The sequence below is a fragment of the Triturus cristatus genome, chromosome 3_2 (genome assembly GCF_964204655.1).
Source record: "Triturus cristatus chromosome 3_2, aTriCri1.1, whole genome shotgun sequence".
In the NCBI taxonomy this organism is placed as follows: domain Eukaryota; kingdom Metazoa; phylum Chordata; class Amphibia; order Caudata; family Salamandridae; genus Triturus; species Triturus cristatus.
This window is the reverse complement of record NC_140584.1, coordinates 225,003,363-225,018,393: the sequence shown is the minus strand read 5'-3', so window position 1 is coordinate 225,018,393 and position 15,031 is coordinate 225,003,363. Positions and strand designations below refer to the sequence as shown.

Sequence of the window (15,031 nt, the reverse complement as noted above, 5' to 3'; positions counted from 1 at the left end):
CCCTGCCCGGTTTCCACTATAATACAAGCATCGGAACCAGTTGCTCGTGCACTATCATCCGTCATAAACTTGATGTTTCTGAAGGACACTTTCCCAAAATCTGGAAAAGCGCATCTATACTGTCCCTCCTTAAAAAAGCCACTTTGGATCCTAAAGACCCAAATAACTTCAGACCAATCTCCAGACTCCCTCTCCCGGCTAAAATAGCAGAGAAGCTTAGCAGGTTCCTGTCAGAGTCACAGGCGCTGGATCCCTTGCAAAACGGCTTCAGAGCTGGTCACAGCACCGAGTCAGCCCTCATCAAGTCCACAGAGGAGATCAGGTCCGTACTTGATCTAGGAGGGAAAGCGGTGATGATCATGCTGGATCTCTCTACGGCCTTCGATACGGTCCATCACGTTTTATTGATGGACCGTTTGCGGGAGAGTGGAATCCATGGTACCGCCTGGGACTTACTTGAATCCTTTCTTTCTAACAGAACTCAAACGGTTGCACTAGGTGAATACTCTTCCAAACCCTTCTCCTTGCTGTGTGGAGTCCCTCAGGGCTCCTCATTGAGCCCAACACTTTTCAATACCTATGTCTCATCACTGGCCCCACTCATCGAATCGTACGGATTCTCTCTAACCTCCTATGCTGACGACACCCAGATTGTGGTGTCATTACTTCCAGGGTTAGTGATGAGAACAGCATCTAATCTTCAAGAGTGCATGTCAGCCGTAGGCAGCTGGATGGCACAGAACTGCCTTAAACTTAACTCTGGAAAAACGGAGGTTGTTTGGACTCCGGCATGGTGGCCGGACACACTGGGCCTCCTCCCCACACTCAAGAAAAAAGCAAAAAATCTTGGGGTCTGGGTTGATGACAAACTCAGCTTCAAAGACCAGGTCAATGCGGTGACTTCCTCTACCTCCTATATTCTTAGAGCATGCAGGAATATAATGCCATACCTCCCCAAAGACAGTATACAAACGGTTGTTACCTCTTTAGCCCTATCCAGGCTTGACTACTGTAATGGGCTCTATCTCACACTGCAAGAGGGACTCATGCACAGACTACAAACCCTTCAGAATGCAGCAGCACGACTGATTATAGGTACACCAAAATATGCCTCTATATCTGCGGAGATGAGACAGCTTCACTGGTTACCCATAAGGAAACGGACCAAGTTTAAAGCTCTGTGCCTGGTCCATAAGGCTCTCCATGGAGTCGGCCCAGAATTCCTTAAACAAAAATGTATCTGGTATGTACCAAAAAGACCGCTTCGCTCAACAGAGGCAAAACTGATTTCGGTACTCAGAGTGCATAAAGCTAGCTGGGGAGGTAGAAGCTTCGTGACTTGTGCAGCGAAGGCCTGGAACGATCTCCCGTTAGATCTCCGATCCACAGCAGATTTTCTCTACTACAGGAAAGCCTTGAAAACTTGGCTTTTTTCTTCCTAAATCTCGTGCCTAGTCTCCTTTCCCGCGGGCCTCTGTAGGACCTCAACATAGCGCCAGGACACCCTTGGGTAACAGTTGCGCTAACATAACATAATATAACATAACATAGAGTGCAGTCTGAAGTAAATAATGATCAATAGAAATGTCAGAGAAAAGTGTCAAATTTTAATTGTATGATGGGACCCGGCACTTACATAATGGGTATTGCTTAATCCTCCATGGCATACATCTTAAAAATCAGAGGTTGCCAGTTAGGTCCCATTTAACTTCCCTGTGATCACCCTGGTGACTTTTTGCAACATTCTTCACAAAGGCTGCTCTTTCTACTGTCCTTGTGTAAGGAACAAATCCGCATAGCTTATTTGCTAAACTTGCTATTATTACTATTATTGACCTGGCATCTCAAAGCATTACCATTTAAAGAAAACAATCTGAAACTGTGTGGCCAAGTTAATAAACTCATCTAGTGACATTTTTGGACATTTTGGATTGTTCAGTTGTTAAAGGACAGCTAAGCACAGTGTAAATTATGTCAAAACAATTAAATACTTAAACGAACCATCATGTTTGCTTTAGAGCATTCTTTTCATAATAGCACATTTTTAATATGGCAGTGGGACTCCATGGAATCACACTTTTCTGCTTCATCATGCAACAACACAAGAACTTCTGAATTCTTGCACTGGAGTAACATTAACCTAGGCAGAAGTGGTCTGTTTTTTGATCCACTCTTCTCATTGTATACCTTATGGGTCAAAATCACAAACTGCACTTTGTAGTACATAAGTTAGTACTACAGAAGTCCTACTCACAAACTGCAAATGCTATTCACAAACGTACAGTCGCAGACCTCCTCTGTCTTTCTTATATTTTTTGTGCTGAGATCATTCCCAGGTATGCATGAAAGTTAGCAAAAAAAAGGGGAGTAACTGGAAAATGGGGACCCTCAACATTTACCGCTTGCACCATCACATATTACATCACTTATGAGATGCTCTTGATAACATCCTAATGACATCTGAAATGACAACATTGATAACAATACTGTGCATGGCAAGAGCACAAGTCTGTCTCAGAGATGAAAAATACATGTCCAGGTAGCACACCTCACTATTTTGTGAGTTACATCTAACAAACATTTTGGCTGTATAATTCAGATGACAGAAGCCACGTTAGAGTGATGCTATGAATAATACCTTGAGAATATTATCTGTGTTGGGAGCTTTCACACTTTGAAACCAGTTTTGGAACATTTTTGTAAAATTACAGCAACGAGAAGGCACAGGTAAACCTTTCCAACTAGAAATATTGCTCAAACTGTGTTGTACTTTTCTAGCTTTCACTGTGACCTTTACCAGAATTATAGATGCAATAGTCTCAATATGGTCCTTTCTTGCAATCGTAGTAAGATTGCTTCAAAAGACAAGGTCCTAGAATGAAGCAGAATGAAATTCATGTATTTTAAAAAATGTACTTGTATATTGAATCCAAACTTTCGAAGAATCAGCAAATCTACAGACCAAACATAGATCTTCCGGTCCATTATCAATAATTTAGCCCATATGTTGTTCAAGTGAATATTACCCAATGTATAACTATATGCTTAGTAATACATTAGCATATGAGTCAATACAACGACTAAGCAATATTTATGACCATGCTTGAACTTATCAATACCAGTGGGGTAGATTTACAATCTACACAAAACTGGTCAAAGCATTCAATGGATATAGGAGATACATAGGCCGAACTACAGCACTATCAATAATGCAGGGATAGACATACTGATATAAACTCTACAGTGGCGGCTCTCAGAGGGAGTGCTGTGGGGTGGTGGGTGGGGCAGGGGAGGGGCAGTGTGGGGGGTAGCAGACTAGGACATACGACGGACAGAATCCAGAGTAAGGCTTGCTCTGAGTCTTGTCTGTCGTATGTCCGAGTCCACTACCCCCACCCTGCCCCTCTCACGCCCCGCCCCACAGCACTCCCTTAGCGAGCCGCCACTGAAACTCTAATCAGTTGATGCCTAAAGAACTGACCTATTGTTGTAAGTATCTAGTCTTCCAGCACAAAGACCATTTTTCATTTCAGTTTGAAGACGTGTGTTAAATAATCTAAGTGTATAAGCCAAGATAACCAGTAAACTCTGCTCCATGTCAATTTATTGCTGTAACGAATACCAGGGTACTTGCATTATTCTGCATCCTTTAATCACACCCTTCCATAATCCTTTTATAACTACATTTGTATCTGCCCAATGTCATAATTTGCTAGTTTTAAAATCCTCTTCAGCTTGTCTCAATAAAGATTGCATGCCAGAGCATCAACATTTCTCTCCAATCAAACTAGAGTAAATGTACACAGTAACAGATCATCAGCATAGTATAGCACAAAGAGACTGGATGGCTACATGTTGAAGGAATTTAGTATAATGCTTAAACTGCTTAAATAGATATGCAGGTTTGACATATTCTGGTTAAAGGGGAATATCGATGTCAACAAAAACCGCTGGCACCGGCAGAACTTTTGATCCAGGTGTTTAAACAAAAATCTGCTAAATGACCAGCAGGGACCAAAGTAAAACAGCATCTTATAGATCAGGTTTCTATTTTTACAGTTAAAAGTCTGAGAGAATTGACAAACGTAAGATTCAATAGGTCTGCATACAACGAAAAAGTTTGGCTGACCATAAGCATAAATTCCTTTTGATAGAGCCGCATCTTCAAAAAATATTAAAAACCGTGCTATAGCATTATGCAGATTTAGATGTATTCAATATTGTCTATCACATAGTTGCATTCAAACAAGCTGTGAAAAATCACAGCCTCTGTGCAGGACTTTTGAGATTGACATTAGGGCCTGCATTACATAATGTGAGCACTCAAGCACTAAGTTAAGATTCAATTTCTGCCACAGTTTTGGACTGACTTGTGTCTTCAATAGTTGAAGAGCAGGAGCAGTGCTATTTTACCACATTAGAGAGTGGTAAATGGTAGCTTGTGACATAATCATTAAAGGCAGTGCTGCATTTTGCATTTGTTAGAACAAAATTTCGGAATAATATACATCAATTAACAGAATTAAAACTTAACAGGGCACATCACAAAAAAGCAGGCTAAACAGAAAGCAACACAACAACTGCAGTACAAAGACAACAAAATCATATTACAATAATGCATTACAAATACGAAGCAGCTCAAAAATATGACAACACATCATCACTACAACAGAATACTACACAACCAATGTACACACACGTCCTTGCCACCTTCAGAATATGTTTTTGATTATAGGGCAGTAAAAGGTGTTTCGAGCAAACACTGCCATACTTTGCCACTGAGATGAAATGGTGGCAGTAAAAAAAAAAATCGATTACATCCCCCAAATTTCTTAAGTGAGTACATGTTCTGCTACAGGGCAGGCGAAACGCCTAGCATGCCCTTAAATGCAATGGGGCAGATTTATGAGCCCCTTGCGCCACTTTTGCGTCACTTTTCCCATGTTAAAAGTGACGCAAAAAAGGCGCAAGGGGCTCATAAATCTGCCCCAATGAATTTAACTCATGCCTTTTAATCATGTGTTGAAGACTTTTTACAATGCTTGACACTTTTTGTGATGGCAACAACTCTCTAATATTTAGCGGACTTTTCTCACAGGACGTTCGAAACGTCAATATTTAAGAATCTCAGTTTGTTGGAGAGAAATGCTCAGCAGCAGAAAGCAGCATGTCCCAAATTCCCAAAGATTTTGCCTTGATTTGCATTACTATTTTTAACATTAGCCTGACACAAAAGCGAGGTTAGTAGTTACAAATCAACTCAAATGGCGATTCCTCCTGTTTTGTCATCAATTGTAAAGCAATGCAAGGCAATGCATTGGTGCATAGCTTCTGAAACTTTGCCGCATAGGCAGATAGCAGAACTGCGCTACTTATTTGTGTATATGGAGCAGGTTTACTCTCTCCAGTTCATGCAACAAAGTTTAGCAACCTTGCTTGCTGTACTGTGTTGCATGAGCTCTATGTAAATCTGGGACTTTATTTTTGTCTCATCTATTCACTAACACACATATTAATATTTTGTACTTGTTTGAAAATGCAAAGGCAGATGTACAGCGTGTTTTAATATTGCCTCCTGGAATGCTACATCAGTTCTTACAGACGCTCACGACAGCCAGCAGATTGCGTGAACAGTGCTGAATATTTTTAATTAACACTATCTGATAATTGCTTCCTTAAAATAGTTCCCTTCTTATTTCACTACTTGTAAAGGTCAGATTTTTGTCAGCGATTTATTGTAATTTTCTCTTTATTATGCACTGAAGACATTTTAAATTTGTGTAAAATTTTCAATTTTGCATCTGTTAAATCATTTTCTAAAACATATATTTCAGAAAATACACCTGCCTCTCAAGATTCCTGAAATAAATAATGGCCTAAGCTGTAAGGCCATTTGGTATTTGAAGTCTGTTTCATTCAGCTAGAGAATAAAAGGACACTAATAAAAACGACGACAAGCTAAGCATGTAAACTACTCAGAAGATTGCAAATTCTTCACAATTGTGCATAATGTGACGGGGGAAGCACATCATTCCATTACTTGTCACCTTGTTATTTCAAAGATTCCACCATATTTTCTTTTTGGAGTTATATTTCTGGATGGTTTTAGAAGAGTTTCATTGAAGGTTACTTATGGAGATTGTTAGCTAAAATGTAGGGGGAGTTAAGTCTAAAGGATTCAGTGACGTAAGGACATCGGCTACATCCATCATCTTATCACACCCAGATGTCAGTTGATCACAATAACACAAAAATCAACCATTATATCCCTCAAACTGATAATGTTTCAAATGTCGCGTGCATACTCGGGAAGTGCGCATTGCACTTTCACAAGGGACTGGCCTAGAGCTGAATGCAATTGATAAAAAGCTGAGGTGCCATTCATGAGTTAAACTTGAGGCACACTCAGTCAAAATGGCATACGCAAGTAAAGACGTGCAATACAGTGGCTACCAAGGTCCTAGGACCTACACTAAGGCATTCAGAGATGCAAGAGAGGATGTAGCCTAACGGCTAGGGTAGTCGATCTCAAATTTGGGGAACCGGGTTTGAGTCTCGGCAACGACCCTCAACATCCAGTGATTCTGGGCAAATCACTTAATCTACTTGTGCCTAAAAAAATGCATGTGTCCTTGTGTAACCAACTGGTGCTCATGTAAAGTGCTCTGGTACTTTCGGGTCAGATTAGTGCTATATAAAATGACACAAAAAAGTCCTTTCCTCTCCATAACTAAGGGGCATATCAGCAACAACTGGCGATAATTATCGCTAAGCGCACTTAGCACTAGGATAATTATCGCCGGCTAGCGTGGATTTTTATCGCTGAGATAGCGTGCTATTAGCAACGCTTATCTCAAAAGCGATAAAAATCCTCACGCTAACTGCCTTACGTAACGCAATGTGGCGTTAGCTTGATGATAGGGACTCACAAACTTAGCCATGATATCCACCTTCCATAGGATATCATGGCTAAGTCAGTCCTGAAGCAGGCGTAAGGAAAGTAGCGATAACAGAGGTTATCGCTACTTTTCTTGCTGCTATGCTTCATAGCGTGGGGCTTGATGATAGGAGAAATGTAGCTTAGCGACATTTCTCCTGTCATGTCAGGTCAGGAACACCCACTTTGCATCTCATTAGAGATGCAAAGCTGGGCGTTAGGAATTCCTACGCTAACGCAAGTTTTCACGCGTTAGCATGAGCTTGCTAATTAGGCGATAAAATTATCGCCGCTTTTCGTCCGAAAACGGCCGCAAAGGCGGCGATAATTCTATCGCCTCGCCTTGCTGATATGCCCCCAACTTCTTTCGACAACACTTGACCTTTCCCTCTGCTAATGCACACCAACAGCAAAAGGGGCCATGTTCTGATGGTTTCATTCACGCAGAACACCTCTGTGCACCTTCTTTTAAGCAAATACTCTGCAAAGTGAGTACATGTGACTTAGTAATTCTTCGAGTTAATGTATGTACTCCACACAGCACAGCTGGGAAACAGAAAGAGGAAGTCCGTGTTCAAGGTTTCCGACCTTTGCATTCAGCAGCCCACGGACTAACTCGCACAGTCATGGAATAATTCGCACACAACTGTGCCCTGCATGAATGCACACCAGCATGGAATGTCTGTAGAAGCGAATCAGCCATATGACAGAAACTTTTCAGTTGTATAAAAAAAAAGCAAAATTACTTGCACCATTTGCATTGCTTGCATAAAACAGACTCTGCGCCCCTGATTTACTAATGATTTTCAAACAGTTTGCATAAATCTGTTGCAAATTGTTGGAGCAAACCTGGATTTGTGTTGAAAAATTCACCATAGTAATGCAACATTGCACTAGGCGCTACTTTGCACTACTTTGCATCAAGCGGGCATTCCATGGGTGGGACATGGACATTCTCATGCAATCTTATCTACATTTTGACACTAATCCCTATCGGCTAACATGTATAGACATGGATTTCTGCCAAAATCTTTTTCCTCTTTGAGGCAGGCATAACAAGGACAAATGTTTTAAATTCTCCTTTTTTTTAACCCACTTTGCATATGTATCGCATTGTACAGCACACATACAAAGTGGGAAATATTTTAAAGGATAGTTTTTGTAATGGAAGGGACTCCTTTCGGAGCAAAACGTGCTTTAGAGAACACACGCACACGTGCTGTATGGTGCAAGGGTGTGTGTGTTGGCGCTGGGGTAGAGAAAAAATGCACAAAGCTTTAGCAGATATGGTGCATTTTATCTCTCCCTTTGCCACAATGCTGCACAGCATCACGGTTGCTGGGATGCCTTTCACCCAATATTGGTAAAATGGGCCCACGTTTGTGGAACTGAACTGTTACATCAGGGGGATACACAGCAAACATGTTTCATGCCAGGTTGGCTGCATTTACATGATAAATGTAAAAATAAACCCTACGTATTAAATATAAAACCAGGAACGACATTTGATGTAAAATCTGCTTTATCATTTATATTACTTAAGACGGAATCCATTTGCTTAGAAGGGGCATATTATCAAGGACGGCGTTAAAAATAATCGCTGGTTTAGCGGCAGAAAACTGCAGCTAAAGCGGCGATAATGGGCTTGATAATTGCCGCAGAGAATTCCAATAGAAGTCTATGGGGCATATTATCAAGGACAGCGTTAAAATTATCGCCGGTTTAGCGGCAGAAAACTGCAGCTAAAGCGGCGATAATGGGCTTGAAAATTTTACCCTGGAGAATTCCAATAGAAGCCCATGTTCACACCAGAACATGGGCTTCTATTGGAATTCTCTGCGCCATATTATTAAGCCCATTATCGCCGCTTTAGCGGCAGTTTTCTGCCGCTAAACCGGCGATAATTATTAACTCCGTCCTTGATAATAAGCCCCCATGTTCTGGTGTGAACATGGGCTTCTATTGGAATTCTCTGCGGCATTTTATCAAGCCCATTATCGCCGCTTTTTCTGCCGCTAAACCGGCGATAATTTTAACGCCGTCCTTGATAATATGCCCCTAAAATGGACATCTGTAAACGATAAATCAAGCACAGTGTCGAGAATAGCTTCTTTCCTCTATCATCAGATGCACAGTGGAAATTAAACTGCAAGCATGATGGATACAGAAAGAATTGAAATAAGGGATTTGCCAACGAGTGGGACACCAATAAGTAGAAGCAACAATTAAATGGCTATCATCGTGTGTCCACGGCAACAAACTAATAAATAACTTTAAAAAAATGTATGTGGACACGAGCAAAGATGAGTTTGAAACCCCATAAATGGCATAAAATAATTTTAGTACATGGGCCCAAAATGTTTACTTGCGGTAAAGATATAAAAAAACACGTTGACATCACAGTAGCATTAGGCTCTGCCACTGTAGCAACCTTTAGAATAATATGTTTCCAGTGATATGGTGGTAGTAGTGGGCTATATCGGGCATTAACAACCCCCTTAGTGCCTAGAGTGGCACTGAAGGAGAAGAGTCAATACCTATAACAAAGATGTAGGCATTTAATGGCTGCCATAGCCTTCAATGGTGAGCTATAAGGAAGCTATTCTGCTCTACGAAGGCTGAATATTCTAATTAAAAAAAACATCCTCAGGGCAGCCATAGGGGGTTCATGACCCCTGGGGCTCTGAAGCTTTAATACCTTTGTTGTACAGCTATTGATGTGCATGATTAACAATTACTGACGCACCCAGGCCATGGCAGCAATTGTCAGATATGACTAGAGGGGGCTGGGAAAGGATGCTGAAGTCAGCTCCGGATTCTCCCTCTAATCTGCCACTTTTTTTCTTCGTTTGACAGAGTTGAGGGATGCACAAGAGCAAGGGGGGAGAATTCCTTCTTCTACCTTCTAAGGCTCTAGTGACACTGTGAACCACAGGCAGGAGAGAGAGAGGAAAGCTCTCTGTTTTGCTCTGCCAACATTCTCTGCCTGTCTCTTATTCCCCTATATGATACATATACCCTGGAGACACTGCAGAGGGAGAGCCAGAGGAATATTAAAAAGTTGATGGCTGCGGGCCTATACCAGTGTTTATTACCCACTGTGTTCAATGAAGCTGACAACATTCCAATGTGCTAGTGTGTAATACACACTGGAAATTAATTATGTATATTCTCCGAATAAAATTCAGAGATTTGGAATATGCCAGCACTCTCAGTTTAAATATTTATCTGCCAGTGCCCGGCATGCTTAAGTTAAAAACATAAATTGGAGTTAATGACAATTGATTACTGTGGAAACCCCAGTGGATATTCAATAGCTGTCGTTTTGTGTCTTATATGTTATTGTTGACCCAATGTTCATTACATGAAATACTGACATTTCATGTTATGTTATGTGCCAATCAAACTGATATAATAGAATTGGTGAGTGTGTTTTCCCTCCATTTTACACTAGTGCACAATGTCTGCGATAGAGCCCTTAGTGTGCCTTGAACACTGAGAGAAGAAGGATTCGTATGTCATCTGATATATTTATCTGTCTGTGGCTAATCATCGTGACAGACTCCAGGATGAAACTGTCCGAGCATGGAGAGTGTGTGTTATCTCTCCTGATGATGGGCAGATTCTGCTTATCTTTAGGAGGTTGCAGCAGACATTTAACTTTGTGTCATCTGGGCATACATTAAAGCACAGTGAACTGTCCCCTATTTTATATTTATATTGTCCATCGTCGGGACCTGCAGTTTCCATACATCGAATAGTTGATATTTTCCAATACTTCCGCCATGAAGAACTGAAGTTTTAAAGCAAAATCAATAAAATGTTGATGTTGCATACTTAGGCTTTAGAGTCCACAACGTACCTTACTTTTCTGCATAGCACCTAATGTATATTATGTTTATTTTGTTAGCAGTTTGTAATCCTCCTTGTGCAAATAGTGGACGTTGCCTGAAGAACAACGCATGTTCATGTCCTATCGGATACACAGGAAGAAGATGTCAAACAAAGTAAGTTGTACAGATATTTTACCTTAGAGAATGCTCACAGAGTGATAGTGATGAAAAATGTTTAAATGAGAAATGCAGCCATTATTAGGATTACCGATGACCTATTACTAAGACCTTCACATATGCCTCCCGTGGCCATATTACCTTGTCATAAAAGTGGAATATGAGAAGTGAGAATGTATCAGTGAGTGTAGGCATTCATTTAAGATTTTTGCAAGTTTATGTCATGCCTTCATTTTTTCAAGCATTGGAAAGAGTTTCCAAATAATTGCACTGAGAGACCTCTTTGTAGTTTAATTTTGTTCCTGGAGGAAAATGCCTGGCTCATTGTTTTCGTAATGATTTATGATCTTCCATAACCTTCTTGTCTGAAGCTGGCTTAGCAGTTCAAGTTATGCAATTAGAGCACTCAAGTTTGGGACAGGTGTGGTGAAAGGCAGAGTGGAACCAAGAGCAATAAAAAAGGTTCACACTATATTTCTATGCCTGTTACCACATTAGATATAGCACATCCAATAACATCCGTCCTAACAGTGTCTGAAAATTGAAATTCCTCGATTTATAACTTTTGTACCTAAAATATCTACTCTTGCAGTATCTGATTGGATTACCATGAGAATAAAGTACAGTTTGCTACAGTATTTTAGAAGAAAGGTAACTGGATGGTGAGGTAGGCAAAACATTGTTAATCATAGTAGATTTTACAATTTAGTATTCTTAAAAATATATAGCATTAAGTTCATGAAACTAAGAGAATTTCTACAGTTACTTCAGTATAACTTATTAAGATTAAGACAGCTCATTATGCAAGATGTTAATGTTATGTTATGTTATGTTATGTTAAACGCACTTGTAGAGCGCAGGGTTACCCTGGAACCAAAATCAAAAGATTGGGGACCATATTACGGAAGTGTCACAGGGGCGCAACGGCCATCAGCACCCACTTTGCAAGCTCCCGAGGCACTTTGGTATTACAAAAGATGCCACAGACTCTTGTGCAGCCCCTTCTGTAATACAGATAACCCTGGCACACATATAGCTCTAGCGCTATCACCAGAGGGTGTTCCCTCATTTGCATGGGGTTATGGGCCCATGCAAAGGAGGGCATCCCTTTGCCTCTGCACCTGCTCCCTATTACAGACACAGGCTCAGAGACAAAGAAGCTGTCAGGAGGCACACTGACAGTGCGCCACCCAGAAGGTGGCACACAGTCAGTGTGTTTCCTGATGGCAGCCCTCTGGAGGGGAGATATGGTGTCCTATGGACCCTCCAGACATCCTCTTCACTCATTGCACCCGCTTGCAAGGGAGACTCTAATCCCTCTTAAAAGTTCAGGCAGGTTTCTGCCTGCACAGTGAAACATGGAGTGGCTGCTTCAAAGCCACTCCGTTTTTCACTTGAATGTGCTGCCCCCAGGGAAGTGCAAGTTCGCGGCTGCCCTGGGGGCTGCACATTCAATGTAGGAGGGCACGCTTTCCCAGACTGCGTCCGGTGCACTTGTTTTATGGTGCACAGTGGCACAAAGAGGGAAAGTGTGCCCTATCTGTAATACAGCCCTGGGTATGCATAGTGAAGTAAAATAGCTATTTAAATGAAAGAGACAATGGGACATATCATCAAGGACCGGCGATAATTATCGCTAAGCGCACTTAGCGCTAGGATAATTGTCGCCGGCTAACGTGGATTTTTATCGCTGAGATAGCATGCTATTAGCAACGCTTATCTCAAAAGCGATAAAAATCCTAGCGCTAACAACCAAACGTGAGATTATCGCTGGAAATCCAGCGATAATCTCACAAAGTTTGGCGTTAGCTTGATGATAGGACAAGACAAACTTAGCCATGATATCCACCTTACATAGGATATCATGGCTAAGTCAGTCTTGAAGCAGGCGTAAGGAAAGAAGCGATAACAGGCGTTATCGCTACTTTTCTTGCCGCTATGCTTCATAGCGTGGGGCTTGATGATAGGAGAAATGTTGCTTAGCAACATTTCTCCAGTCATGTCAGGGCAGTAACGCCCACTTTGCATCTCATTAGAGATGCAATGCTGGGCGCTCAGATTTCCGACGCTAATGCAAGGTTTCACGCGGTAGCGTGACCTTGCTGATTAGGCGATAAAATTATCGCCGTTTTTCGTCCGAAAACGGACGCAAAAGCGGGGATATTTTTTTATCGCCTGCTTACTGATATGCCCCAATGTTAGTAATGTAAAATATTATTACAGATGTGTTTAGTCACTCATTTTTGTGTCATTTATTTTCACAGTACATTAATAGAAGCGGAAAAAAGATGGCAACTGCATAAGTAATAACTTTAAGAAAATATGTACAAGTTCAACTACAAGAACCTGAGAATGTTCAATTCAAATTAAGACTGAAGACACTGGAAGTGTTCCAAGAAGAACAAATATGAAAATGTGCACAATTTTTAAGAGATGATAAGACGACAATTGCCAGCGATTCATCTTAGACCTACAATGGAAAGTGTTCTCTGAACTGAAAAAGGGAATTTTCACATTGAAATACTGATGACTGACATGTTTCATTTTAGAATAAATTTCCCAGGCATTAAGTCTAGATAAGGGGCAAGTATATATGTAAAATATGATGGTAGAAAATGTAGGCCCTACTAGGTTTACATATACCTATATTAGTAGAGAAACAGCTGAGCACAGGTGGCAGCTAAAAATATTATTTCCAGCTTCAAGCACTTTGCACAGTGGCCTACCTTCAAGATCTGACAAAATTAAATGTAATGTACTATTCAGTTAATTTCATATAAGATAGCCTGCAAAAGTGCATAAGATTGCATAAATAACTAAATTTGGTAAGGAAAATAAAACTTCTTAGCTTGTGTTTTGATATATTAAGTGTCTTTTATTCAAATTGTGTCATGCAATTTGCTAGCTAGAAAGAAATGGGGCTACAGTGGGCACGTTTCCTAGGCCAGGTGCAAGCTTGCCTAGTCATGCTTACATTGTTGGAATTTTATTAGATAAGGTTGAGTTTATAGACCTAGAAGGTAAGAAGAACACATAACAATATGAAGTACTCATTTTAAAATAGCACAACCTATATACTATGGGGCTGATTTATAGTTTGGTGGATGGCATACTCCATCACAGATTAGGTCTACCTGCATTATCAAGGCTAATAACTGTAAGTAACAATGACAGATACGCCATCTGCCCTATTACAAGTTAATTATATCCAATGGCGGTTCTTCTACGGAGAGCAGGATTTAATTCATGTTTGTTATGGAATATCACAACCACCAAACACTAAATCAGGGCCCTTGGTCTTCTAAACCTCTAAGACACTTTCCACAAAGGTGGAATCAACAACTTGCTGACAACCACATAAGGAGTTTCCATTCATTGGTTTTTCATGTAATCTCTATCCAATCTCTATGATTTTAAAACAGTGTCCTGGAAACAATAGTTGGAAATATCGGATTGATTGATTTGATCACATGTTTCAAGAAAATAGAGATTTACCATGAAATGTTAGGATCAAATTTGGGCTTGATATTGAAAGGTGTTTGAGGTGGACCATGACAGTTTTGTCATTAAATGGCACAATTGATGCTGTACAAAATGCTGGTGAATGAAGAAGTGACATTGAACTCCAACATGTTCTCAATACGAGTAATCTGGTAGTGAAGCTAAGGATGAGGCAGTAACAGTCTTTCTTGATTCTTGCAGTACCATGTTATGAATGTTTCTAATATTCTTAATCACACGGGTCATTTTTTGGTAGGTACTGATGATACTTCAATCAGCATATCTATCCCTGAATTGTCCATGGCCAATAGTTTCTGCAAACCTTCCATTTAAAATCACATGGTTGTTACGGTACTTACTTCAACGAAATGGTGGATGCAATAGCAATGGCAAACACTGGAAGACCTATGCTTATCCCAGTCGCAAAGAAATATCCAAAAACTCTTTGTTTGCAAGAATGTAAAATGTAATGTGTTAATTGGGGTTTTACTTGGTGATTTATTCTGTTTGTAGCTGATGCAACACTCATATCTATTAGGTAGACTACACCACACTCTACCATTCACATCCTTACCATGCTTTG

The 15,031-nt window shown here is 40.6% G+C and overlaps 1 protein-coding gene across 1 annotated transcript in view; it reads left to right on the top strand.

The window, feature by feature from the left end:
- LOC146857060 (von Willebrand factor D and EGF domain-containing protein-like) overlaps nt 1-13,615 on the top strand; it is a 1,714,722-nt gene extending 1,701,107 nt beyond the window's left edge. The window contains 2 exon segments of the mRNA XM_085647013.1: nt 10,848-10,944; nt 13,212-13,615. Of these exon segments, the coding sequence (XP_085503139.1) occupies nt 10,848-10,944; nt 13,212-13,254 (140 nt within the window). The 3' untranslated portion in view covers nt 13,255-13,615.
- Nucleotides 13,616-15,031: the final 1,416 nt, after the last annotated feature.